This window comes from Vipera berus (assembly GCF_964194415.1).
Source record: "Vipera berus genome assembly, chromosome: W".
Lineage (NCBI taxonomy): Eukaryota > Metazoa > Chordata > Lepidosauria > Squamata > Viperidae > Vipera > Vipera berus.
Window position 1 is genome coordinate 68,541,350 of NC_138210.1, and position 27,919 is coordinate 68,569,268.

The 27,919-nt window shown below is 44.7% G+C and overlaps 2 protein-coding genes across 2 annotated transcripts in view; one reads left to right on the forward strand and one right to left on the reverse strand.

The window, feature by feature from the left end:
• Positions 1-1,353: 1,353 nt before the first annotated feature.
• On the forward strand, positions 1,354-21,517 carry RPGRIP1 (RPGR interacting protein 1; the record flags this gene model as incomplete). The annotated part of the gene is made up of 12 exons (XM_081342216.1): positions 1,354-1,392; positions 2,346-2,463; positions 4,753-5,205; positions 7,228-7,391; positions 8,516-8,852; positions 11,022-11,188; positions 12,505-12,636; positions 14,861-14,984; positions 18,636-18,727; positions 19,463-19,658; positions 21,049-21,133; positions 21,222-21,517. 12 exons carry the CDS (start codon positions 1,354-1,356, stop codon positions 21,418-21,420), a joined length of 2,106 nt encoding a protein of 701 aa, XP_081198342.1. The 3' UTR covers positions 21,421-21,517.
• A 3,234-nt stretch (positions 21,518-24,751) lies between these two features.
• The window catches only part of LOC308676018 (FACT complex subunit SPT16), a 32,756-nt gene continuing 29,588 nt past the window's right edge, over positions 24,752-27,919 (reverse strand). The window contains exon 26 of the mRNA XM_081341721.1: positions 24,752-26,066. Within this exon, the coding sequence (XP_081197847.1) occupies positions 25,915-26,066 (152 nt within the window). The 3' untranslated portion in view covers positions 24,752-25,914. The remainder of the gene's footprint in view (positions 26,067-27,919) is intronic.

Sequence of the window (27,919 nt, forward strand, 5' to 3'; positions counted from 1 at the left end):
AAGGGAGAATTTGAGTTGATTTGTTCCATGAACCATTGGGTTGTCTTCTTGACTGTTCATGGTATTCTCAGGACTCTTCTCCAACACCATAGTTGAAGACTATCCATATCCTTTCCATCTGTTTTTTCAAAGTCCAACACGCACGCACAGATGCACACACACGAACACACAGACACGCACAACCTTTTTCTATACAACGCTCAAGATGACTTAACCAGAAATAAAAAAATACAGTGGATAAAACATAAGAATAACAACAATGTAATAACGACATAACATAGCACCTTCAGTGAAGAATGTGTTGATTGGGCCAAATCCAATCCAGTTTTAAAATATCCTAATTTTCTTTGCTTTGTTTAACAAGCTCAGAATGATGCGCTGAAACAGGAAGTCAACTCTTTTCAGGGGAGACTGGCCATCTTGCAAAACCAGGCGCCAGAGGAACCGCCTCAGTCCAAGGCAACTCAGGTAGGTTGTTATGAATCTAGGTTGAACAGCAAAGGTAACAAAGCTTAAGCAAAGGGATGAGTGGTTTTTGAAGTAGTTTGTCTTCATTGAGTCTGAAAAGGGTTCTCTGAAGGTACTCCTATCTGAACAAGCAAGAAGTAAGTATGCTTGTAACCTTGCAAAGCATTTCAATGCAGAATAGGAAAGCAGACAATACCAAGGTAATATCGGTAGTAGATTATGTTTCCTGAGTGGTAAGGTATCACATTGAGTTGCTTCGACAGTTCCAAGCATTTTAAATTCCATATTTTGTTTTCTTTCTGTTTCTGCTCCTTCCTTCCTTCCTTCCTCCTTCCCTCCCTCCCTCCTTTCTTCCCTCCTCCCTCCCTCCCTCCCTCCTTCCTCCCTCCCTTTCTTCCCTCCTTCCTTTCTTCCTTCCTCCCTACCTCCTTCCTTCCCTCCTTCCTCCCTCCTTTCTTCTCTCCTTCCTCCCTCCCTCCTTCCTCCCTCCCTCCTTTCTTCCCTCCTTCCTTCCTCCCTCCCTTCCTTCATTCCTCCCTCCCTCCCTCATTTCTTCCCTCCTCCCTCCCTTTCTTCCCTCCCTTTCTTCCCTCCTTCCCTCCTCCCTCCCTCCTCCTTCCCTCTCTCCTTTCTTCCCCCATCCCTCCCTCCCTCCCTCCCTCCCTCCCTCCCTCCCTTCCTTCCTTCCTTCCTTCCTTCCTTCCTTCCTTCCTTCCTTCCTTCCTTCCTTCCTTCCTTCCTTCCTTCCAGAGTCTGTCAGCAGAAGTTCCAGAAAGAGATCAGGAAAAGATTGAAATCTTCATCCAGGACAGCCTCAAGCGACAACTTCATGAGGCTGAGGCTGCGCATGCAGAGACAGTGCTGGAACTAGAGAAGACACGCAACATGGTCATTTTGCAGCATCGCATTAATCGGGATTATCAGGTGCAACCAAAAGATATCCAACATCTAAGATGGAGGACCTTGAGGATTAGCAATATATACAAATAAAATATTACTTGAGCAACAAGGTCGCTCTAGGTGTATATTTACAATCTCCCAGTTAGATGAACAGTGTTCTGTCTGAGGTTAAGCTTGGTTAGAACCCAATTTTGAAAATTTAGATTTCAGTTGAATATACATAGAATCTGTTGACTAACACTTAGGATGCAATGAAAGATTTGCTAAGGTCCATGATATTACCAATTCTCACCGCTTGGAAGACGCTCTCTGCCTCTTGTACAGTATCTTCCGTTGGATGAGGAGAGCACCTCTTTCTCCTTCTGTCCTGGCCACTTTTTACAGAGGCATGATGGAGATCATCTTAACAAACTGCATTGCTATCTGGTTTGGTGGTAGCAGAGCATTGCTAGAGACCCTGAACACCACTTCATGGTCTGTTTCTATTGCTCCCCTCTGGGAGGAGGTTTTGAAGTATTTATAGCAGGACTACTACATTCTGTAACAGCTTGTTCCCTATGCCGTTCCTCTTGTAAATTTGCGGGATTCTTTTTTTTTGCCATACATTCGAACTAGACTGTGATGTTTCTCTGTGTCATATATGTGTGTGTATGTGGGTATATGCATAATGGTTATCCTTTGAGAGTGGAATGCGACAAAATTTCATTTTAATGTATGCCGATACATATGTATTGTCACTTTAAATGTACATTTAAAGTGACAATAAAGTTTCTGTTCTACTCTAACTCTACTCTACTCTACTCGACTCGACTCTGTTCTGTTCTGTTCTATTCCTTGGACAATGATTGGGCCAGTTGGAAGGATAATAATTGTGAATTAATAGAGATCATTGATTATGCTACAAGGCAAATAGGTGGAATGATGAGGAAGTTGATATGGGTTGTAGTTGAGTCTGCTGACTGCTCTTTTGGTTGGAGGTGGAATTAGAGAAGATGCTGACACAGTCCAGACAGGAGAAACAAGAGCATGAGGATCGGCAAAAGGAGATGGGCCACCTTCTGGACCTGCGCAATGCTCACATTCATCAACTTGAAGGTATGCAGATTGTCTTCTACTGCTCATTTTTAGGAATTCTACAGATCAAGAAGATTGAAAACACTGTCCCACAATTCAAGAAGGAAAGATGTAGTACAGAGGGTACAGAGAAGAGCAACAAAGATGATTGGGGGAACTGGAGGCTAAAACATATAGGGAACAGTTGCTGGAATTTGGCATGTCTAGTTTAACAAAGAGAAGAGTGAGGGGTGACATGATAGCAGTCTTCCAATATCTCAGGGGCTGCCCCAAAGAAGAGGGAGCCAAGCTATTCTCCAAAGCACCTGAAAGCAGGACAAGAAGCAACGGATGGAAACTAGTCAAGGAGAGAAGCAACCTAGAACTAAGGAGAAACTTCCTGACAGTTAGAACAATTAACCAGTGGAACAACCTGCCTCCAGAAGTGGTGAATGTTCCAACACTGGAAGTTTTTAAGAAGAGACTGGACAGCCATTGGTGTGAAATGGTATAGGGTTTCCTGCCTGAGCAGGGGTTGGACTAGATGACCTCCAAGGTCCCTTCCAACTTATTATTATTATTATTATTATTATTATTATTATTATTATTATTATTATTATTATTATTATTATTATTAGTCTTGAGGTACATAACCTTGCCTTTAAGACTGAAATCCAAGCATCCTTCTCTCATAGAACTGAGAAAGCTGGCAGGTGTATTTGAAGCATTTCCTTTTCTTGAGGCTTAATTTCCTTCTCCCTACCACCCACAGTTGTATTATACCTTAGTTTCTAAAGTGAGAGGTACATAGATGGGTTTTCCATTTCAGCAACCAGACAGTTCTTGGGTCACACATGTAGAGAATTTGGATTACCAGTTGCTGATTGGTGGTAACATGGAAACAGATTTTCTCTGGCTTATGGAAAAATAGAAATAAATAATAATAATAATAATAATAAGTTGGAAGGGACCTTGGAGGTCATCTAGTCCAACCCCCTGCTCAGGCAGGAAACCCTATACCATTTCGGACAAATGGCTGGCCAGTCTCTTCTTAAAAACTTCCAGTGTTGGAGCATTCACCACTTCTGGAGGCAGGTTGTTCCACTGGTTAATTGTTCTAACTGTCAGGAAGTCTCTCCTTAGTTCTAGGTTGTTTCTCTCCTTGACTAGTTTCCATCCGTTGCTTCTTGTCCTGCCTTCAGGTGCTTTGGAGAATAGCTTGGCTCCCTCTTCTTTGTGGCAGCCCCTGAGATATTGGAACACTGCTATCATGTCACCCCTCACCCTTCTCTTCATTAAACTTTTTAAACTCTTCATAAAACAGAATAACAGAGTTGGAAGGGCTCTTGGAGGACTTCTAGTCCAACCCCTGCTCAAACAGGAGACCCTATAATGTTTCAGACAAATGACTGACCAATCTCTTCTTAAAAACCTCCAGTGTTGGAGCATCCACAACTTTTGAAGGCAAGCCATTCCACTGATTAATTGTTGTAACTGTCAGGAAATTTCTCCTTATTTCTAGGCTGGTTCTCTCGTTGATTAGCTTCCATCCATTGCTTCTTGTCCTGCTTTGGAGAATTGGTTGATCTCCTCTTCTTCGTGGAAGCCCCTTAGATTTTGGAACGCTGCTATCATGTCATCCCTACTCCTTCTTTTCATTAGAATAGACATACAGTACGCAATTCCTACAACCATTCCTCAGATGTTTTAGCCTCCAGTTCCATAATCATCTTCATTGCTCTTCTCTGCACCAGAAACCCAACTGGAAGGAGAATTGACTTGACTTGAGCTTGACCTGTTGAAGAACTCCTTTTTACTAGAACCTTAGAAGACAATTGCCAGCACTTTGTTTATCAATTTCAGGGGTCTCCAAGTTTGGCAAATTTAAGACTTGTGGACTTCACAGCTGGCTGAGGAATTGTGGGAGTTGATGTCCACAAGTCCACAATCTTAACATTGTCAGGTTTGGAGACCCCTCATCAATGACTGTCAATGGTCCAGGTTGTCTGCAAACATCTCCCTTGCAATTAATCAACCTTCTTGCCCCATCACATAAAAAAGGGTGCACTCTTTGTGTGTCTTAATATCCGTACTGTGACAATCATTTTGTGAATGTGGAAGTTCCCCTTCCTTGTCAACCATTTTGTGGCAGAGCCTCACAAGATCAAAATATCATATCTATCAGTAGGTGGCATTCTGCTCCACTGGATATGATGCCAAACCTAATAAGTTGAGTTCTCTTGAGAATTCCTTCTCGGGAGTCAGCAAATATGTGTGAATGTTTGTGGGGACTTCTAAGGGACAAAGTTTCCTTTTTTTTCCTGCCCTCAGAGAAGTTGAAGGATGTGGCGTATGGAACAAGAGTTGTCCGACTTCGGCCACCCGACAGTGATGTTGATGATGAAGGGGTCCCTAGCAAGGTTCTGAAATTGCAACATGGGGAGAACCTCTTTGAGTTGCACATCTCTGGAGCAATTCTGTCAGCTGAGGCCGTCCAACTTCTGGGAGACCCCGAACTTCTCACCTTTTGCACCTATGCCTTCTATGACTTTGAGACCCACTGTACACCTCTGGCCCACGGCATTCGGCCCCACTACAACTTCACTTCCCAGTATGTGGTCCAGGTTGACCCTTTCTTCATGCAATACTTGCAAGGGGCTACTTCTCACCTGGATCTCCACGTGGCCTCTGCTGTTGACCACACCACCCTGGCCTCCTGCTGGTTGCATTTTGGCCAAGTGCTGAACAGTGCAGAGCAAGTTCATTGCACAGCAGTCTTGCGTGGTAAGAAGAACGACTATGATTCCAAGACACCCATGAGATGAGTCTTAAATTTCCACATTTGGTGCTTGTATCCTACATGTATCCTACTTATGTAGTTGAGATTGTACCACTTTTAGGAAATGGCAATATTCGAGTACCACCAGATGCCTAGCAAGGTGTCAAAAACATGATGACCAAAAAAACCTGATGAAGTACAGGTAGTCCTCAACTTACAACAGCTTGCTTAGTGACTGTTCACACTGAAAGGTGTGGCTTATGACCATTTTTCACACTTACGACCATTGTAGCATCCCCAAGGTCACCTGATCAAAATTCAGATGCCTGGCAACTGTCTCATATTTATATATTTATATTTATTTATATTTTATTAGATTTATATACCGCCCTTTCCCGAAGGACTCAGGGCGGTTTACAGGGTATTTATTTATTTATATTTATTTATTTATTATTTAGATTTATATACCACCCTTTCCCGAAGGACTCAGGGCGGTTTACAGGATATTTAAAAGAAAATCAATACAAAAGTTAAAAACAAATTAAAAAAGATTAAATGAAACCCTGAGAAAAATAAAAACCCAGTTAAAATTAAAATTAAAAAAAATTCTCAGCCTGGGCCAGAGAGCTCGACGAGCCAAGTCTTCAGGTCCCGGCGGAATGAACGGAGGTCGGGGGCAGTCCTAAGCTCCGCGGGCAGCTGGTTCCAAAGGGCAGGTGCGCCCACTGAGAAGGCCCTACCCCTGGGTGTTACCCGCCGGCAATCTTTAACCAGCGGCACCCTGAGAAGACCCTCCCTGTGTGAGCGCACTGGACGAAGGGAACTTGATGCTGGCAGCAGGTGTTCCCTCAGATATCCCGGACCCAAGCCATTTAGGGCTTTATAGGTCATCACCAGCACCTTGAATCTCACCCGGAGGGCAACCGGAAGCCAATGCAGCTTGCGGAGTAGAGGTGTTACATGGGAGTATCGGGAACCCCCCATCACAACTCGCGCGGCCGCATTCTGCACCAGCTGAAGCCTCCGAGTGGTCCTCAAGGGCAGCCCCATGTAGAGATGACGGTAACAGCATTATAATGGTAACAGCGTCCTGGGATCATGTAATCCCCTTTGGCGACCTTCTGACAAACAAAGTCAGTGGGAAAGCCAGATTCACTTAACAACCGTGTGGCTAGTTTAACAGCTGCAGTGATGTGGGAGAATATCTAAGGAGGCCTCCTCTATGGCATCTTCTGGAAGTTTAACCTCTTCTTTGAAATCAGAGTGAACTTTTGAACTGAATGGAAGAAGGGAGGATCAGCTTTAGAGCTCAAAACAGCTTTCTCATAGCTGTGTTTTCCCAATCTGTTAAATCTCGATCTGTGTATTACAAATCTTCGATATTATATTGCACAATAAGGAGTCTGGCACATCAGAAGCTTTACACAATCTGCAGGAGATCAGATTGGGAAGGGGTGCTTCACACAGGAGCTCTATAAAAATCAAATTCAGCCCATTTTGTACAGTTTGCGCGTCCGATTCTTGTAGACAGCTGAAGCCTACAATAAACCTTTGAACTGTCTGGATCTTCTGATTTCCCTGGTGTTTGACAGTTTGTCACACAATAAACCAGATGTTCAGACTGGATTTGGCATTTTTGTCTACCTATAGAGGACCTTCCCAAGGACTTGGGATAGGCAGATCTGGATGTTTGATGGTTACAGATATCGTCACAGAATGAAAGCTGTTCTGAGTAAAGCTGCCTTCTGCAATTGACTGAAGGTGAATTTGTCAATGCCCATGTTGTTCAAGTGGTGCTCCAGATGTTTTAGGATTGCACCCAAGTCACCTAGTACTTTTGGTACTACCTCTGCCTTCCTTTGCCACCGTTATTCTATTTCCATGTGCAGGTCTTCATATTTTGTTATCTTCTTCACTACTTTCTTGTGTATTCTGCTGCCTTATTATTACTACTTGTATTCGGCTCCAACTCATCCATCCAAATGTGGCTTTCTTTTCCAATTGTTTCCCTACCCTTATCCCTCCAGGTCCCAAGGGTGAGGATTATGGTCTTTTGGAATATGGGATGAGACTTCACTTTCCATTCAAGCAGATTTCGCAGCTGCCCCGCCATCAAAATCAAACATATCTCTCTGCTGGAGTAGGAACTCAGATTGCAGACTGGCCGAGCCGGCAATCACAAGGCGACAGAGTAAGAAAAAGGAGTTTGATGTACTGTTCAAAAATAAGACCTGTGGTCAGGGTTTAATCCTTCTTGGTTTTTACACAAAAGTATTAGGAGCAAACAAGCCAGAAAGCAAAGCTACAACTCAACAGAAACCATTAGTGGAAAGTCAATCCATCATTCTGCCAAAGACTTGACTATTAAAAATTATTTTAAAGAGTTTTCAAGTTCCCCTAAATACCCTATAGTAGTATTTCTCAACCTTGGTCACTTGAAAACGGTTGGACGTCAACTACAAGAATTCTCCTGCCAGCTGTTGAAGTTGAAGTTTACCCATCTTAACAGGACAAAGGTTGAGAAATACTGCCCTACAGCAACTTTAGGGCATCTCCTCTTCACATGGTACAAGTAGGTCTTGATTACTATGATCATGATTTATGAGGTCTTGATGACTATGATTTATCAAGATTGATGACGTCTTGATGACTATGATCATGATTTATCACTTATGGCTTGTATGTACACTGAGAGCTTCTGCACTGGACATAAAATTCCTTGTATGTCCAGTCACACTTGGCCAATAAAGAATTCTACTCTACTCTACTCTATTCTACTCTACTCTACTCTACTCTACTCTACTCTAACTATTCTATTCTATTCTAATTCTATTCTATTCTATTCTATTCTATTCTATTATTCTATTCTATTCTATTCTATTCTATTCTATTCTATTCTATTCTATTCTATTCTATTCTTGCAGTTTGTGAATCTCACGAAATGGTTGCATTGCTCAAAGTTGCCCTGCAGGTCATCCTCAATTTATGACTCTTTGTTCAGTGGCCATTTAAAGTTATGGTATTGGAAATATTCCACAGCTTCCATCCACACAGAACAACAGTTGTTTCTTCTCCGTTGTTACCTTGCACTATTCAAAGGCCTATCTCTTCCACAGATCACATATTAGGGTTCAACCACTGACAGGCTGAAAGAATCAGTGCAGGAAAACACTACTGTGTTTCTATTCAGAATCAGAATCCCACTTATTAAAACCTCCAGCAAGAAATGAATATTTTTGGACTTGAAAAAACTGTGAACTGAACAACTGCTGCTGCTTCCCTGCTGCATCACCACCATTCCTTTTTTCCCCTTAGAAGACCGAAGGCGTAAGCTGGAATGAGCTGTGCATCCAGATCAAGAGCTGTGCCAATTTGAGAAGCTGTTGGATTGGCTCCCAGCCCAGCCCATATGCCATGTACCAGTTCTTCACTTTCCGAGATCACGACACACCCATCATCCCGTCCAGCAACAATCCTGACTTTGAAGATGTGCAGATGTTTACTGTGCACATCACTCCTGAGCTGCACCATTATTTGCTTGTGGAGAGTTTGTGGGTTTATGTTTTTGACGATGAGCAAGAGGAACCTGGAAGCTATTTGGGCAAAGCCCAGATCCCACTAGTACCATTAGCGCATGGGCATAGCATCAAAGGTGAGATCAACGAAGGATACTAGATAGATCTACCTTTGCTTTTTTGAGCTGTCTTCTGTGCTAGACCCTTCTGGATCTAGGACAATAGTTCACAATTTGGAAGCTCTCCAGGTAGGTTGGGGTGGCGTGGTGGTTCAGTTATTAAGACACTGGGCTTGTCGGCTAGAAAGCCAGCAGCCCAGGTTTGAGACCTGAGCATCAAGCGATGGGGTGAGCTCTTGTCCTCACCCCAACTCCTGCCAACCTAGCAGTTCATAAGCATGTAAATGTGAGTAGATAAATAGGTACCACCGTGGTGGAAAAGTAACAGCATTCAATGTGTCTTTGATATTTAATTTAATAACATTTATATATGTAGTCATGTTGACTACATGACCGTGAAAATGTGTTTGGACATTGCTGGCTCAATGGCCTTGAAACAGAGAAGAGCACCGCCCTCCATAGTTGGCAATGACCAGCGGCAAAATTCACAGGGGGATTCCAGATAAGTTATGACTCCTATCAACCACAGCCATATTGGTTAGGAAAAGGATAGGAAGGACAGTATAACAACATAGAGGGGAGGGTTAGAGAGTGTATGGTTCAACCAGTGGACAACTGCTGGTCTCTGGTTTTCCCTTTAAGCCCTCCAGCCCCTCCTCTCAATTAGATGACTGACCTTTGGATGCAGAACACCCAAATCTTTTAAGCTGAGACTGAAAGAAACCCTAAGCCTCTTTTTACAAAGTTAGGAGACTTTCTGAGTCTTTGTAAAGGAACTTAGAGATGAACTTAGGGAAAGAACACAAGAGCCGTTGAAGAGAGAGGTCGAGAAGCAATCAGTTAGTCCAGAGATTGAAAGAAGGGTGAGAAAGAAATTCAAAAATAATCCGTCTTGATTTTATTTAGTGTAAACAGGACACAGAGAAGCTTGGATAGGCTTCGTTATTGATTTCAGCTCTTCTAGGGGTGATCGGGAAACAGACAGCGCAAGGCTTCCAGGAATTGTGTGGGTTAAGTAACAGGTATAGGGATGCGGTGGCTCAGTGGGTTAGGATGCTGAGCTTGTCGATCAGAAGTTCAGCAGTTTGGCAGGTTGAATCCCGAGTGCCGCGTAACAGAGTGAGCGCCTGTTACTCGTCCCAGCTTCTGCCAACCCAGCAGTTCGAAAGCACGTAAAAAAATGCAAGTAGAAAAATAGGGACCACTACGGTGGGAAGGTAACAGCGTTCCGTGCGCCTTTGGCGTCTAGTCATGCCGGCCACATGACCACGGAGACGTCCTTGGACAAGTGCTGGCTCTTCGGCTTTGAAACGGAGATGAGCACCGGCCCCTAGAGTCAGAAACGACTAGCACGCATGTGCGGGGGAACCTTTACCTTTACCTTTACCTTACATTCAACAAAATCAAGGCAGGTTATTTTGAGTTTGTTTCCCACACTCCTTTTTTCTTAAGACTGTAATGTTTTATGCAAGTCCCTCTTAAGGGTTCTTCCATAACTTCTTCTTGGATTCTTCCATAACATCTTCTTGGGTTCTTCTTCCAAGGTCATCTCTAAATTCCTTCACAGCCTTGTCTAAAGCGATACGTCAACTGACCTCACTGAAGCCCTGAAGGTTCTTTCAAAGCCTCCAGGTCATCCACTCTAGTAATATCATAGAGGAAATCTTATATCAAGCCCCCACCTCCTCACAAGGACCTCTTTGTGTTGGAGGTTTCCATATCTCCACTGGAAGGCTCCAGAAAGCCATGCTTGATCCTTTGAAATGGAACACATGTTATGTATCCAGGGTGAAGAGTACACATACACACTTACATAGCAGTCACCACCAGGGGGCGTTGAACTGTAACTGTTTTGGCAGGAACCCAGTTTCGGCAGGAAACAGAGGTTCAAACCCATTGGCTGGCTGCTCACCTGGCCAGGTATAAAAGGAGGGCAGGTAAACCCTAGTTCCCAGTACAGTCACTTCCACCTAATAAAGATCTGCCATGCTGTAGTCATCGTCTCGGCGTCCTTCCTGCGCTCCAGAACCCACAACACAACACACAGACGATACTTCAAGATAATTCAGTGCAAATTTAGGACACCTAGGCTTCACCATTTCCCAAACTAGAATGTCTTTAGCCCGTATCCAGATGTTGTTCCAGATGCTGTCTTCTTCTTTTTTTCCCCCTCTCCTCTGTCTCCAGGAGACTTTGACCTCATGGACCCTGCTGAGAAGCCCAACGGCTCCATCCACCTCAGCCTAGAATGGAAGGTCCTTTATTATCCTCCTGAAGATGTTCGCTGTCAGACCATTCAGGCACGTTCCTTGAAGATGCAGATTGCGCATGAGCAAAACCTGTTGCAAAGACAGGTATGGAAGCTTGCAGAGTGGAGAATTCACCCCAGTAGTGGTAGTGATCCATGGGAAAGTGAAAAAAAAAATGTTGCACTAAGATCTAAAACGTAGGCTCAGAAGATTTTCTTAGGTAAAAGAGCAATTTTTCTGGGATTCTGAGTTCGCACTACTAAGAGTCTCCTTCTTGTCCGTGAAGGCTCTGCTTGGAAAATGCCCCCTCACTACAGGTAATCCTCGATTTATAACTATTCATTTAAAAACAGTCCAAAGTCACAACAGCACTGAAATAAGTAAGTTTTGATCACTCCTCACACGTATGAAACAGGCATGTGATCAAAATTTGGCAACCAGCATGTATTTATGAGGGACGCGGTGGCTCAGTGGGTTAAGACGCTGAGCTTGTCGATCAGAAGGTCGGCAGTTTGGCGGATCAAATCCCGAGTGCCGCGTAACAGAGTGAGCGCCTGTTACTCGTCCCAGCTTCTGCCAACCTAGCAGTTCGAAAGCACGTAAAAATGCAAGTAGAAAAATAGGGACCACTACGTTGGGAAGGTAATAGCGTTCCGTGCGCCTTTGGCGTCTAGTCATGCCGGCCACATGACCATGGAGACATCCTCGGACAAGCGCTGGCTCTTCGGCTTTGAAACGGAGACAAGCACCGGCCCTTAGAGTCGGAAAAGACTAGCACGCATGTGCAGGGGAAACTTTACCTTTACCTTTATGTATTTATGACAATTGCAGCAGTCTGGGGTTATGTGCATTTGCAAGCTTTCCAGCCAGCTTCTGACAAATAAAGTCAGTGGGACAAGCTGGATTCACTGAACGACTGCATGATCCACTTAATAACTGAAGTGATTCGATTAACGACGGTGACCGGAAAGGCCATAACACTGGACACAACTCATTCGACAATCACCTTGACTGGCAATGAAACTCGGATCCAAATTGTCGTTGTAACTTGAGGACCACCTGCACATTTCTCTAGCCCATTCACCAACATATTTTCAGTTGCAAGCTAAGTCATTCCTTATCTTCAAGGCATTTTTATAATTAGATTTAGATTTTATTCTAAGGATCACGTCACCGTAGAATCGTGCCCTTTCTACAGTTCTGGTCTTGTTATTTCTACCAATACCTTCTCAAGGTTATAAAGCAAAGATTTGTAAGATGTTCATAGTTTTAGGAACACGTTTTTTAATGTCATAAATCATTTTGGAAAGCATGTCCAAGACTGGATAAAAAAAATAATAATCACCTGCCAATGCCGAGGATTCATTTTGATTGCAAGAACTGTTTCTTAGCTGTCTTATCCTCTGAAATCTCCCTTATAGGTGACTGAAAAACACTTTCAGAAAAGCAGAAAGGTAAAAAATGAGCTGGAACTCCTTTCTGCCCAAGTGATTCCAACACGAGAACTCAAGAGAAGAAGGACAAAGCAGAAAGTGGACAAAACTATCCCCAAGGTAAGGGATAAAAGAGCCAGTTGGTATAGTAGCTAAAGCACCAGGCTAGAAGCCAGGAGCCCTGAGTTCTAGTCCTGCCTTAGGCATGAAAACTGGCTGGGTGAGTTTGCGCCAATCACTAGGAGACTGGGAATTTTGGTTCCACCTTAGGCATGAAAATTGGCTGGGTGACTTTTGGTCAATGGCCAGGAGACTGAGACTTCTGGTCCCGCCTTAGGCATGAAAGTTGGCTGGGTGACTTTGGGCCAATGACTAGGAGATTGGGAGTTCTAGTCCCGTCTTAGGCAGGAAAGCTGACTGGGTGACTTTGGGCCAATAGCCAGGAGATTGGGAGTTCTAGTCCCATTTTAGGCAGGAAAGCTGACTTGGTGACTTTGGGCCAATGGCCAGGAGATTGGGAGTTCTAGTCCCACTTTAGGCATGAAAGTTGTTGGAAAAGAAGTGGCAGAGAATGAAGTTAGGAAGTTTTTGCCAATCAAAAGTAGAAAAAGAGGACAAAAAACCTTTGCTAAATTCTCATTAAAGCATAAAAAGTCAGCTTTCTTCCCCGGCAATTGACAAATGTCAAACAGGAGAGATGGGAAACAGATGTGAATTGGAGATGCTTTAATAATAGATTCATGGAAAACATTCCCAATACAGTTGTAGTTGCAAGAGTTTAGATATGAATTGTAATTATAATCATCCGGATTTGTGCATTGCAGTAAGCCATGACGCAACTGTGATCTTTTGAAATGATGAAATGAAATGAACCTTTATTGTCAAAGTACAACTATGTGTACATTGAGATTAGCTGAGCCTCCCTTTGTGCTCCCACCCCCCAACGCACAGTGACAACAAACCCCCATCTTACTACACCATGTGAACCAACTACACCACACACCGGCCTCCCAAGTCAATTCTGCATAAAATTCACAAAAGTTATTTCTCATTCAAAAGCCTAACAGCCCAGGGATAAAAGCTGTTTTTCAGCCTGTTGGTGCGGCTGGCTATACTCCTATATCTCCTACCCGATGGTAGGAGAGTAAAGAGATACGGTCCAGGGTATGAGACATCCCTGAGAATCTTCCTCACTCTTCCAAGGCTGCGAGCCCTGGCGATGTCATCCAGTGGTGTCAGGGGACAGCCCACAATGTATTGTGCTGTACTCACCACCCTCTGTAATACTTTCCTATCCGCGGCTGTCAGACCAGCATACCAAACCACAATACCATACGAGAGGACGCTCTCTATCGTAGACCAGTTAAAAGAGGGTCATTAGCCGTTGTTCTACCCTGTTCTTCCGCAAGACCCTGAGAAAGTGAAACCTCTTTTGGGCCTTTCTAGCCACCTGGGTTATAACCTAACTAAGCTATAATGGGCTTGGTTCTCTGAAAACAGATCTTATTAATCACTACTCCAAAACCAACAGATTCCATATTGGTTTGCCAATTAATCATGTAACTGAGAAGTCTTTAAGCCTACCTTTTGAAGAAACAAGTTTTTGTTCCTCCTGTCCTGTACACCACGCAGGACTAGAAACATGTGCTTTTCTTTATTTATTTATTTTTGAAATCTATACATTCCCAGGATTCCAGAAAGCGCTACTTTGGTTCTGCTTTCTGTATTATGAGACAGGATTTTGCCACATACGATGTGCAATCAGCTTCAGTTTCTCTGAACTGTGACAAGAGAAGCTTTTTTTTTTAACATAATAACATTGTTAGATGATTAGTGCCAGCCATTGGCAGTTCCCCAAAAGGGTCATCAGATGGAGGCAAAGAGGCTTCTTTGCTTCCACTGATGAGCCAAGGGTCTCGGACCCACAGCCCCATTGGCGAGAGAGTTTTATGGTCAGGGAGGGGCCAAGACCCCCCATAAATACCTCTGCACGAGGGGCTGCTTTTTGTCTCTAATTCTCTTCTTTGTTCCAGTTCTATCTCTACTCCTAACCTCTATTTTAGTCATGTAATGCTAGCTTGTTTTGTTTTATTTTATTTCTCTCTCACATGCAGGCATGAATGCTTTCATGCCAAGTATTTCTTTCTTTTTGATCTATCATGAATAAAGCTAATATGATTGCATCTCTGCGTGATGCCTTTGCTTGGAAGCACCTTTAACGATTCATTGTGAGAACACCTCACAAGTATCTAATTGAAACGTATTGGTGCGTATTTGCTTATCTGGCACCAATTGTTGTCCTAAAGTCCATTTTGTGAGGAAACTGGGTTTTATATCTGGGCAGATGGAGCTGGAAGAGACGATAGAGGAGGAAGAAGAAGCACTGAATGTCGAAGAGACAACAAGGATGGCAAGAACCCAAGAACTGGATGATGAATCGATTCTGGAGTCTGTACCAAAGGACACTGGTATACTGTTACAACTCATAATGTTGGTGAAGGACAAACCTAGACCAGTGTTTCTCAGGCTAAGATGCGTGGACTTCAACTCCCAGAATTCTCCAGTCATCACGCTGGCTGAAGAATTCTGGGACTTGAAGTCCACACTTTTAGAGTTGCTAAGGTTGAGAAACATTATGCCCCAGATGTTGAATTTGATACACTTAACAACTGAGGCAAGAAAGATCGTGAAATGGGGGGGGGGGGAAATAACTTAATTGCCTTGCTTAGCAACGGAACTTTTCAACTTGACTGTGGTCGTACGTCGAGGACTACCTGAAGATTTTGTTAAATTGTTCCGTGCCATAGGAGCACTAATGAATTCCCTTACTTTTACTTCTGGGAACCATCACTTCACTGGTGTCATGGCTGAGTTTTTCAGGTTGTGTGAAAGCCCTAGTCTATTCATTAAACCATAACTGGGATGGTTGCTATAAAAGACCAGGGTTGGGTAGCTCACAATCTCTGGGCTTAATGTGGCCACCTGCACCTTTTCACATTTCGTTTGCTGGAAATAGGTGACCGAATGGATGAATGTTGATTAATTTGAGTTTCTTGTTCATAAGAATAAATAGGATCTTCTACTGGATCTTGGATCTCCAGCGTAGATCTCTTGGGATGGCAGCGAAAATGTAACTCAACAAGATCTTGATGGAGCAAACCCAACAGAGGATGTTTGTAGCTCACAGTTGAGCTGTGGAGTCCTTGGCGCTTGTTTGTTTTCTTGCAGATGTTTCATTGCCCAACTAAGAAACACCTTCACACTTTCCTTCTGAAAAGGCATGGCCGCGTGAGAGTGGACCTGTTGTGATTCAGGGTCAGCCTGTGGGTTCGGCAGTTGGGTCGGACGATTCAGAGGAGGAGGAGGGGGGTGTTGGAGAGCTTGCTGAGGGTGTTGGAGAGCTTGCTGATGATGGCCTTGAGGCTTTGCAGAGCTCTCAGCCAGGCCCCTCCCATCTGGTTACGATGCAGACCCAGCTGTGTGAGCCTGACAGCTTGGATGAAGATGACCCACAGCTGGCTTTGTTCAAGGACGCCCGAAGCAGGAGGCAGTCAATCAGGAGTAAACAGAGGAAGGCAATGGGGCACCTGGAAGGAGGCAGAGAAAAGCCACGCCCTGAACTGTTTAAAAGGGGAATGTGTGGGAGGGCTGGTTTGCTGAAGGCAACCGTTTGAATAGCTCCTGTTTCATGGTTCGTGTCTTGTTTTGCTCTGTTTTATGTTAATAAATTTGGCAGGCTTAGTTCCAGCCTCTTGCCGTTTGTAAAGGGGTCGTCCCTGCCTTTTCTGCAGGGCCGGTAATAGGCTGGTACAGAACAGGACCTCCGCTCACCATGGCTAGTTTTTTCCTGCTTGGGGGACCCTAGATGGGTCCGAAGTTGCCCTGGAGAGGTGACCGTGAAGGAGGGGTGCCCTGTTGATCACGAAGCGACGGCAATCACTTTGTTTGATCTGGGGGAAGCCCTCCGAACCCAACAGGAGAAAGGCTAGCGTGAGATCAGCGTTTAGCCCAAGCAGCTTGCAGCCGAAGTCCCAGAGCACGAACCTAAACATCGGTGAACAGCGTGCTTGGACTTGGTGAGAGTACTGATCTTCTTTCTTCTATCTGTTATCTAAATCCTTGAAAAGATCCCCAAAGCAAGAAAACCTCCAGAAGTGAAGGGAGGGGACTATATCCCCATTCCCTTACAGATGGAAGCGGCGAATTAACATTAAAGGAGGGAAGAAATATATTAAAATTTGATTTAAACTACTTCTGTCTGGACAAATTTAGGAGCTAAAAAACTGTCAAACTGGAGACTGTTATAGTGAAAAACTAATAAAATATTTATTAAAAAAGGGCAATCAAAAAGCTAAAAAAGGAAACAAAAGCACCAAAATACCTCCTTGCCAGCAATCAACACCCAGATAAGCAAAGATTGACTCTCCAAATAATAGCAGACCAACAATCAAGCAATAAACAATACTCCAATCAAGAAATTATCAGAACAGAACAGAACAGAACAGAATAGAACAGAATAGAATCTTTATTGTAACTTTAAAAGTACACTAATCGGCATCCATTAAAATGAAATTTTGTTGCACTCAGCTTTCAAAAAATAACATTATGCATATACCCACATACACACACATACATGACAAAGAGAAACATCACAGTCTAATTCGAATGTATACATGTTGTTGTTAGTTGCAAAGTCGTATCCAACCTATCGCGACCCCATGGACAACGTTCCTCCAGGCCTCCCTGTCTTCTACCATCTTCTGGAGTCCATTTAGGCTCACGCCTACTGCTTCAGTGACTCCATCCAGACACCTCATTCTCTGTCGTCCCTTCTTCTCTTGCCCTCAAGCTTTCCCAGCATGAGGCTCTTCTCCAGTGAGTCCTTCCTTCTCATTAGGTGGCCAAAGTATTTGAGTTTCAACTTCAGGATCTGGCCTTCTAAAGAGCAATCAGGGCTGATCTCCTCTAGGACTGACCGATTTGATCACCTTGCAGTCCAAGGGACTCGCAGAAGTTCTCCAGCACCATAGTTTTTTACCATATACATGGTTAAAAAAAAAGAATTCTGTGAATTTACCAGACGGATGGCATAAGGAACAAAGTTGTTACAGAATCAAGTAGTTTTCTCCTATAAATACTCCAAAACCTCCTCCCAAAGGGGAGCAACAGAAACAGATCGTGAAGTGGGTGTGTGGGGTCTCCAACAATGCTTCATGCTCTAGGGTCATAGCCCTTATAAGCAGTATCCTGAATCATGGGAAGTGAGCTTCCTATAATCTTCTCCTTACCACTCTTTGTATGGACCTTCCATCTGAGGCTGTGCTACCAGCAAACCAAACACTGATGCAGTTTGTTAAAAAAACCGCTCTCAATCATGACTCTGTAAAAAGTGGCCAAGACAGAAGGCGAAAGAGGTGTTCTCCTCATCTGACACAGGAAATGCAGATGCTGTTTGCATGCTTCACTAAAGTTAACGTATGAAGAGGACCAAGTCAGCTTGTTAGTTATCTGCACATCTAGGTACCTAATACTATTGACCACCTCCACAGCTGCAGCCTTGATACAAAGCTGTTTTCCCTGTTTTCCCCCAGTTTCCCCAATTGGGGGTCATCAAGGTGAGCAGTAACGTACTCCAAACACAGGCAAGCGATCAACTCAGACAAGCAATCAAATAGTAAACAACAGCCAAGGAACTACCAAGAAGAACACCACACTCCCACCAACACTGACTGGGCAAGCCAGTAATACAGTAGATAAATAGAGAGCAAACCCCACTCACTTCTAGCACTGATGATGTTACCTAGTTGGATAATGAAACGACGGCAAGAAAACAGCCAGGCTCAAGAGAGTACCAAGCACAAAACCTAGATAATATCCTTCTTTGATCTCTGCAGGAAAACAAATGAAATAGCGGTGGGCTCATTTCAACACTGATGATGGGCTCTCATCTTGCAACAGGTCGATTTAAAGGGAAGTAAGGGCAGGGCCCTAGTTTTTCAGACACGGAAAGAAACGAGTTTAGATTGTATGCGCATTAACAATACTACTTCCCCCACTATTTGACCTCATCACTTTACTCAGTAGGTGTTACAATTATATTCTCCCTTCCTACCTCCTAGACGGAGAAGAGCAAGAGACGAGTGAAGCTCAGACCACAGATAGTGACGAAGTGGTGGTGGGGTTCCCCACCCTGCTGGGGTATCCTGATCTGGTGAGTAGCTATCACATAATTCCAGGAGGAAAAACTCGCTCAGAGGTTGCTTACAAAGTATAACGGACTGACTTGGTTAACACCCTGGGGCAAAAGCTGTGATTGGAGACAGAACCAGTTAGGTCTAGTGGTTAAGGAACCAGTCTAGAAACTGGGAAACTATGAGTTCTAGTGCCATCTTAGCCATGAAAGCCAGCTGGGTGTCTTTGACCCAATCACCAGGAGATTGGGAATTCTAGTTCCATTTTAGAGATGAAAGCCGGCTGGGGGAACCTTGGGCCAATCACTGTCTCTCAGCCCAACTTACCTCACAGTGTTGTTGTTGTGGAGAAAATAGTAGGAGAAAGGTGTGTTGGATATGTTTGCCACCTTGAGTAACTTGTAAAAAAAATCATAAAGGCGGGATACAAATAAATAAAAATTTGCTTGCTTGTGATTTATGAAATAAGCTGCAATTTGCTGGGCTCAAACATTGCATATCCTGATAACTAGAGTTTGCAAAGCTTAACAGCTGGATTCAGATGACACTGGGTTACACAGGTGAGAGAAAAAAGAAAAAAAGAAGACAAGATAACATGAAGTATAGAAATATAATGACAGTGGCGAGAAAGGTTGACCTGAAGAACTTTTTATCTGCAAGAAAACCATCAAACTCAGAGAGCACCAAGGACCCCACAATTCAATCCTGAGCTACCAATGTTCTCTTCTATTGGTTTAATTCTTTTCTACCCTTAGCAACCTTCGGACTGGATTCGGGTGGAGGTCATTTCCCTTGGCCTTTTGCCGGACAGCTGGCCTGTGGCTGATGAGACCATCCAGCAACTGTATGTCGAATTCCACTTCCCTGGCGTGCCTCTGGAGGAAACGGAGACAGCTTTCTCTTTGCGGAAACCTACCTGCGACCAGGAGATCTATTTCCACTTCAGCAAGGGTGAGCACATGCGCACAGATCCTGGTTGTTGTTGTTTTAATTTGCTATGGGAGAAAATAGAGGGGAAAGAAGGGTTCTCTAACTTGAATTCCCTCTGGGAGTGTCGTGGCCCTCTCAGAGGCCAGTTCGGAGGAGGAGGAGAAAGTTGGAGCTGGGACCGTTTGACAGGAAAGGCACGCCAGGAGCTGAGGACGAAGCTGTCCCGGGGGTGGGCCCTCAGGCTTTGGGGGAGGTGGTCAACCCGACGGATTGCTCCCTGCCTGCACAAACTCAGGGGAGGATCGGCTGCTGACAGGCAGTGGTGCCGACAGGCAGTCAATCTCCTCTGATGAGGAACAGCTGCCTACTCCGCTGGATCCAAGGGCAAGGAGATCGGCAAGGAGAGCGGAGCGGAGGCAAGCTCAGAGAAGGGCTGCAAGGCTACTGGGGAGGAGGTCAGTCCATTCCCTCCTCACAAGGAACACCTGGAGGGGAGTAACTTAAGCTGTGGGGAGTTAAGTCTTTGTCAGGAACTATGGCTTACATCCCCCCTTTTACTCATGCCTGTGGCCATTTGCCGTGCCTCACTTGGAAGATGGCTCCTCATGTCTTGTCTTGGACCTCGCCCTTCTTTGGTGGCCTATGTTGGGCCTTTGCTTCACTGGGGCTTTGGAACGGCTTCTTTTCTGGGGCCTGTTTTTTTTTCTTTTTCCCTAGAGGAATGCCCTTGTCTTGTGTCTGGACCCTGCCTTGTGGATTGGACTTGGAACCCTGGACCTCGCCCTGTGAGCTTGCCCCTACTCCGTGGCCTTTCTCTCTCTCTCTCTCTCTCTTTGAAAACATTTAACTTCTCATCCAAGTAGCTTCTTCAGTTCCCTTCCTGGATGAGAAGCGAAACATTTTCAAGAAAAGAAAATCAAAAACAAAACCAACAAAATTTCAGTTGCCTTTTGGGAAAAGCACGTTTGGGACCAGCATGACCTGGATAATTGAGACTCTCCATAGATATCAGGGACACGGTGGCTCAGTGGGTTAGGATGCTGAGATTGTAGATCAGATGGTTGGCAGTTTGGCGGGTCGAATCCCGAGTGGTGCGTAACAGAGTGAGCACCTGTTACTCGTCCCAGCTTCTGCCAACCTAGCAGTTCGAAAGCACGTAAAAATGCAAGTAGAAAAATAGGGACCACTACGGTGGGAAGGTAACAGCGTTGCGTGCGCCTTTGGCGTCTAGTCATGCCGGCCACATGACCACGGAGACGTCCTCGGACAAGCGCTGGCTCTTCGGCTTTGAAACAGAGATGAGCACCGGCCCCTAGAGTCGGAAACGACTAGCACGCATGTGTGGGGGATCCTTTACCTTTTACCTTTATAGATATCAGAATAAATACTTGCTAAATTCTTTTTGTCGCAGTGATCAAAGTGGACCCAGATCCAGGAAGTTTTCAGAGGCAAATGCTGCTTTCCATGCTGGTGGCTGAGGACTCCGCATGGAACAAGTGAGTGTCGGATCTGCTCTTCTCCTTAAAACGTTGCGGGAAAGAAATTCCCAGGACATCTGTTGACCAAGTCTCCCCCTTGGCACAGGCTGCTTTTCATAGTGGTGAGCGAGCCTCTCCCTGGGGCCAGAGGGGAATGTGAAGACGTGGGTTTTTCCAGCGTGGACTTGCGAGAGATTCTTCTGACTGGAAATGACATCTTTGAGCAAGATTTACAAGGTAAAGCAGTTGCCCACCCTCCCTCCAAAAATGGAAGCAATCTTAAGACACAACCGAAGGCAACTTAAGCTTAAGTGCTTAAAATCCAAACGTGGTTTGATTGCTTCCTAGTCATTGGGGGCGGAAGCTTTGCAGCTCCTCGGATGTGGCTGGATTTGAACTTCTGCCAGCCAAAATTCCAGGAACTAGTTTCCCAAGGCCAGAGAGAAATAAAAGCACAGACTTCAACTGAAGTTTGGATAGCTTCATTTAAAAATACGTTTGAGAGTTATCGGAAGACCAAACCAACAGTTAATGGGTACAGATTTATTAAAATCATCATTAAAATGGTCCCCGGTATCTACAGTAGTCCTCGACTTACAGCACTGCATTTAGTGACCATCTAAAGCAAGGGGTCTTCAAGCTTGGCAACTTTTAAGACTGGTGAACTTCAACTCCCCAGAATTCCTCTATATACTATATATTATATATACTACTGAGCCTTGATGGAGCAGTGGGCTAATGCCTCCTTAAGTAACACCAGCTGCCTGCAATTAGTGCAGGTTCGAGTCCCACCAGGCTCAAGGTTGACTCAGCCTTTCATCCTTCCCAGGTAGGTAAAATGAGGACCCAGATTGTTGGGGGCAATTAAGCTGACTTTGTAATAATGCCGCTTGGGGTGTGTGTGAAAGCCCTAATAAGCAGGCATATACAGAGAATGAAGGCTACTGCTAAGCTTGTAAGCCGCCCTGAGTCTTCGGAGAAGGGCGGGATATAAATGGAATTAAAAAATATATATATTAATGCCAATTAAATTAATTCTGGCGGGCTGGAGAAAACAGCTTGCAGACAGTCCTTAACTTACAATCACAACCGAGCTCAAAATATCCATTGTTAAGCAAGGTAGCTATTAAGAGGAATTGTACCACCTATTTTGCCCCAGTTGTTAAGTGAATCACCACAGTTGTTAAGTGAATCATGCGGTCATTAAGCAAATCTGGCTCCCCCCCAACTTTGCTTGTCAGAAGGTCGCAAATGGTGATTGTACAACTCCTGGGGCAGTGCAACTCTCATAACCGCCTGATAGCTAGTGTCTGGATTTTGACCACATGCCCGTGCGGGATGCTGCAACGAAGGTGTGATAATTGATTATATTTGCTGGTAATGACCTATAAAGCCCTAAATGGCTTGGGTCCAGACTATCTAAGGGAACACCTGCTGCCGGCATCAACTTCCCATTGTCCTGTGCGCTCCCACAGGGAGGGCCTTCTCAGGGTACCGCCGGTTAAGGAATGCCGGCGGGTTATTCCCAGGGGAAGGGCGTTCTCTGTGGGCGCGCCGGCCCTATGGAACCAACTTCCCACGGAACTCAGGACTGCCCCCGACCTTCGCTCATTTCGCCGGGACTTGAAAAACTGGTTCTTCGAGCTGTTTGGCCCAGACTGAGGGGTTTTAATTTAATTTAATTCAATCGGGTTTTAGTTTAACTTCAGGGACTGTGATTTAATTAATAGTTTTAATTGATTTTAATTTTGTATACTATGTATTTTAATTTTCCCTGTAAACCGCCCTGAGTCCTACGGGAACAGGGCGGTATATAAATTTAAATAATAAATAAATATTTATAATGGGTTATAAATAACTTTTTCCAGTATTGTCACAACTTTGAACAGTCACCAAACAGATAGTTGTAAGTTGAGGGTTACCTCCATAGCAGGGGGTCTTCAAACGTGGCCCTTTTACGACTTGTGGACTTCAGCTCCCAGAATCCCTCAGCCAGCGTGCCTGGCTGAAGAATTCTGGGAGTTGAAGTCCACAAGTCGTAAAAGGGCTACGTTTGAAGACCCCTGGTCTATAGGATGTAATTAAGTCTGGACCATTTTATGGCCTCTATAGGCCACATCCAGCCCCTTTGGCTGTCGCTGTCTGGGCCACGTGAAGTCAATCAGAAATTAGAAACTAAATGTAAATTAACAGCGAGGACAATGAACCAGTGGAACAGCTTTGCCTTCAGAAGTTGTAGCTGCTTCATCACTGGAGGTTTTTAAGAAAAGACTGGATAGCCACCTATCCGAAAGGCTATAGGCCCTTCTGCCCGAGCAAGGGGTTGGACTGTTGTTGTTAGTTGCGAAGTCGTGTCCGACCCATCGCGACCCTATGGACAATGTTCCTCCAGGCCTTCCTGTCCTCCACCATCTTCTGGAGTCCATTTAAGCTGACACCTACTGCTTCAGTGACTCCATCCAGCCACCTCATTCTCTGTCGTCCCCTTCTTCTATTGCCCTCAATCTTTCCCAGGGGGTTGGACTAGAAGACCTCAAAGGTCCCTCCCAGCTCTATTCTGATTCAAGTGCATGCCATGCACACCATACAACCGTATTGCTTTTATTCCGAAGGCAACTATATTTCCCCCCCCCCACTTTATGTATGTACACCCATGTGTGCTTACGCAGCTTCAGTCTTATTAGTTCAGCCCTCCACAAGTCTTTTGTTTCTCTCCTGGTCGCTGGGGAAAATTAATCACTGATGGATGCTGTATGCAAATTCCTGCCAGGCTAAGGTGATAGCAGTTACTGGTAACGACCTATAAAGCCCTAAATGGCTTTATAGGATTATCTAAGGGAACACCTGCTGCCGGCATCAACTTCCCATCGTCCTGTGCGCCCCCACAGGGAGGGCCTTCTCAGGATACCGCCGGTTAAGGAATGCCGGCGGGTTATTCCCAGGGGAAGAGCGTTCTCTGTGGGCGCGCCGGCCTTATGGAACCAACTTCCCATGGAACTTAGGACTGCCCCCGACCTTCGCTCATTTCGCCGGGACCTGAAAACTTGGCTCTTCGAGCTGTCTGGCCCAGACTGAGGGGTTTCTTTTAATTTTAATTGGGTTTTAGTTTTAAATTTTGGGGACTTGAATTAATTAATTGTTTTAACTGATTTTAATTTTTTGGTATGTTATGCTTTTAATTTTCCCTGTAAACCGCCCTGAGTCCTACGGGAATAGGGCGGTATATAAATTTAATAAAATAAAATAAATAAATAAATAAATACTGCCTGGAGGATCAGCAAATGTCCACGTTCAGTCTAAAAAGATTCCAAGTCATTTTTCTCCTCCTCCTCCCCACAACTTCATGAATCGACTGCCAGACTGGGAAATGACATGATCCTTGTACATTTCGTTTCTTATCGCCCAGTTTTCAGTTCTTTAGACCACGCCATCAAGATTGGGAAGCTGAAAGTCTCCGTCGAAGCAGCTGCCGTCTTGCGCGCTATCTACCGGGCAGGTGAATAAATGGCTGTGCGGCCAGGACAGAGAAACCGAAGAGCGGTGAACGGGCTTCCGTTATGGAAAGGATCGTTGCTACTTTCTTTGGAACGGCGAGCCAAGAAGCCGGCAAAATAGACTTTCCTATTATTATTATTATTTAAAAAAAACATTTTTATTGTTCAGTTTCTCCAAAGTCAAAAATATCAAGAGTGCTAACGGCTACCGGAAAAAAAAAGTTGAGAAAGCCCATGCCCCCAACTCCCCCTCCCTCCCCCCCCAGCTTGGATCAGGTGGAAACAACCCCGCCCCCCCCAAAAAAGGGGAAAAAAGGGAGGGTTAGGGCAGGAAATGCACTTAATCCGTTCCCCTCCTAGCTCATTCACTGGAAACCAACGTGGCAATCCTGGAAACAGATAAAATACAAACAAGAGCTTGACAATTAGAAAAGGCGGGGTGGGAGGGGAAAGAGATCCCGTAAAAGGGGGAACAAAAATAAAAAAAATAATAAAGAACAGAAAGAAGCAAGGATCTTTTCTTTCGCTCGTGTCCTAACTCCCCAGTCCTGGTTGCTTGCGTATGTATAGAAGCTTTGTTTTAATTCCTTTCCGTCGCAGTTCCGAGGTGTTTTTCCCGCCGTTGCTTGCGCTGGAAAAATTGCGGCCGCAATTCCGCTCTTCCCCGTCGGTTCCAAAACGCCGACGGAACGAGCAGTTGGCACGAACTTTCCATTTCTTGACATGGGTGTAATACTTTAAAAAAAAAAAAGTCAACCGGCTCCTCATTCCAAGGCAGAAGGGCGTTTGGAATCGATATACCCACCCCCCTCTCCAAGGAGGATAGTGGAAAAGGGAGGGTGGGGTTGGGGGGTGGCCGGGAGCTGCAGAGGAGCATGGTAGTAAAGTCACGCTTAAGATTCCTGAGTCCCGCCCAAGACGGCCTCCGTGCACCCCCCCCCTTCCCGGCACAGTTTTTCGTCCACCGTGAACACGGCCTGGAATTCTCTCGCAGCGGATTGGTCCATGCGAACGGTTCAGAAAAAGACGCGGGGGGGGGGGGGGAGAGAAAAACTGAAAGATGCTCCAGAGAAACAAACAAAGGGGTGGGAGGAGGAGGAGGAGGAGGAGGGGGGAGAAGGAAACGAAGGTGGTGGGGATGTGGGAAAGGTGGGAAAAAGCTTATGGGGAGATGCTGGTTGCCTCCCCGGGGCCCTAAAGACTGGCTGAGAGAGGGAGGCCTCTGCAGCCCCAACTTCCCCGCCCCCCCCTCGCCTCCCTGCCCCAGCTGACTGATGGGAAAGGTTTGTCATGCCCCCCTCCCCTCTACTTCCTCTTCTTCTTAGGCGGGGCGGAACTTCGGCCAGGACTGCGACTGTGGGAGCTGCGTTTGTGTCCCGAACTCTGGACGGGGGGAACTTTCCTCTTGCGGCTCATGGTGCGTTCCTCCTCCTCCTCATACCGACTCTCTCGATCAGCTGCGGGAGGAGAGGGAGAAGTCAGAACTTCCACAGAGGGAGGGGTGGGGGACATGACAGCGGTCTTCCAATACCTCAGGGGATGCCCCAAAGAAGAGGGAGTCAAGCTATTCTCCAAAGAGCCTGAAGAAGGCAGGACAAGAAGCAACGGGTGGAAACTCATCAAGGAGAGAAGCAACCTGGGATTCTGGAGAAACTTCCTAATAGTGAGGACCATGAACCAGTGGAAAGATTTGCCTCCAGAAGTGGTGAATGCTCCAACGCTGGACGTTTTTAAGAGGAGACTGGACAGCCATTTGTCTGAAATGGTATAAGGTCTCCTGCCAGAGAAGTGGGCTGGACTAGAAGAGCTAGAAAGTCCCTTCCAATTATTCTATTCTATTTATTCTATTCTATTCTATTCTATTCTATTCTATTCTATTCTTTCTATTCTATTCTATTTATTCTATTCTATTCTTTCTATTCTATTTATTCTATTCTATTCTATTCTATTTATTCTATTCTATTCTATTCTATACTATTCTATTCTATTCTATTCTATTCTATTCTATTCTATTCTATTCTATTCTATTCTATTCTATTCTATTCTATTCTATTCTATTCTATTCTATTCTATTCTAAAAATCTAAAAACTTATCTATTCGAACAAGCCGGCCTGGTCTGATGGGTTTGGGGTTTTAACATTGTTTTTAACTAACTTACTACATTGGGCACAAACATTTAACTTTAAATCTTGTATCCTGTATTCTTATTTTTATTGCCCTGTACACCGCCCTGAGTCCTTCGGGAGAAGGGCGGTATATAAATCAAATAAATAAATAAATAAATAAATATTCTATTCTATTTATTCTATTCTATTTTATTTATTCTATTCTATTTATTCTATTCTATTCATTCTATTCTGTTCTATTTATTCTATTCTATTCTATTCTATTTATTCTAGTCTAGTCTATTCTATTTATTCTAGTCTAGTCTATTCTATTTATTCTATTTATTCTATTCTAGTCTATTCTATTTATTCTATTCTATTCTATTCTATTCTATTTACTCTATTCTATTTATTCTATTCTATTGTATTCTATTTATTCTATTCTATTCTATTATTTATTCTATTCTTATTCTTATTCTGTTCTAATTCTATTCTAATTCTAATTCTAATTCTATTCTAATTCTGTTCCATTCCTATTGCATTCCATTCCATTCCTATTTCTATTCATCGTGAATCACGGCTATGAATGAAGACCCGTGGCTCTGATTTGATTTACATGGCTGCCCACACAAAACGACTCAGAAGCAGTGCACAATTACAGGCTAAAATTAAACTATCTTCAATATAGCAAGCTTCATGGTACAAATTCCGTCAGCCAATACAACAATCAAAAGAAACCCGAGTTTTGTTTCCTGCCAATGCCTGGCGGAAAAGCCTTTTGCAAGGCCCATGGGATCGGGGCCCTTCGGATGCAGCCACAGAGGAAGATGGTCTTTTGCATCCCTCCAAGGGGCACCGCTTAAGACAGACCAGGGCATTCTTTGGCTCCAGGGCCACATCCGGCCCTTTGGCTGCCCATGTCTGGCCCGCGGGGATGGCAGTAATCGTCTAATTCAGGGGTGTCAAACTCAATTTCATTGAGGGCCATATCAGCATTGTGGTTGCCCTCGGGGGGGGGGGGGCTGGGTGGATATGGCCAGGGTGGGCGTGGCCTACTGGGTGGGCGTGGCTAGAGTGCGTATGGCCTACTGGGTGGGCGTGGCCAGCTCTACATCGTTCGCATCAAGGGTGCCTATGGGGGCCCGGGCAGGAATGGGACAGATCTGAGGGTCTCTGGGCCAGGGCCAAGGCAGTGGGGGCCGTT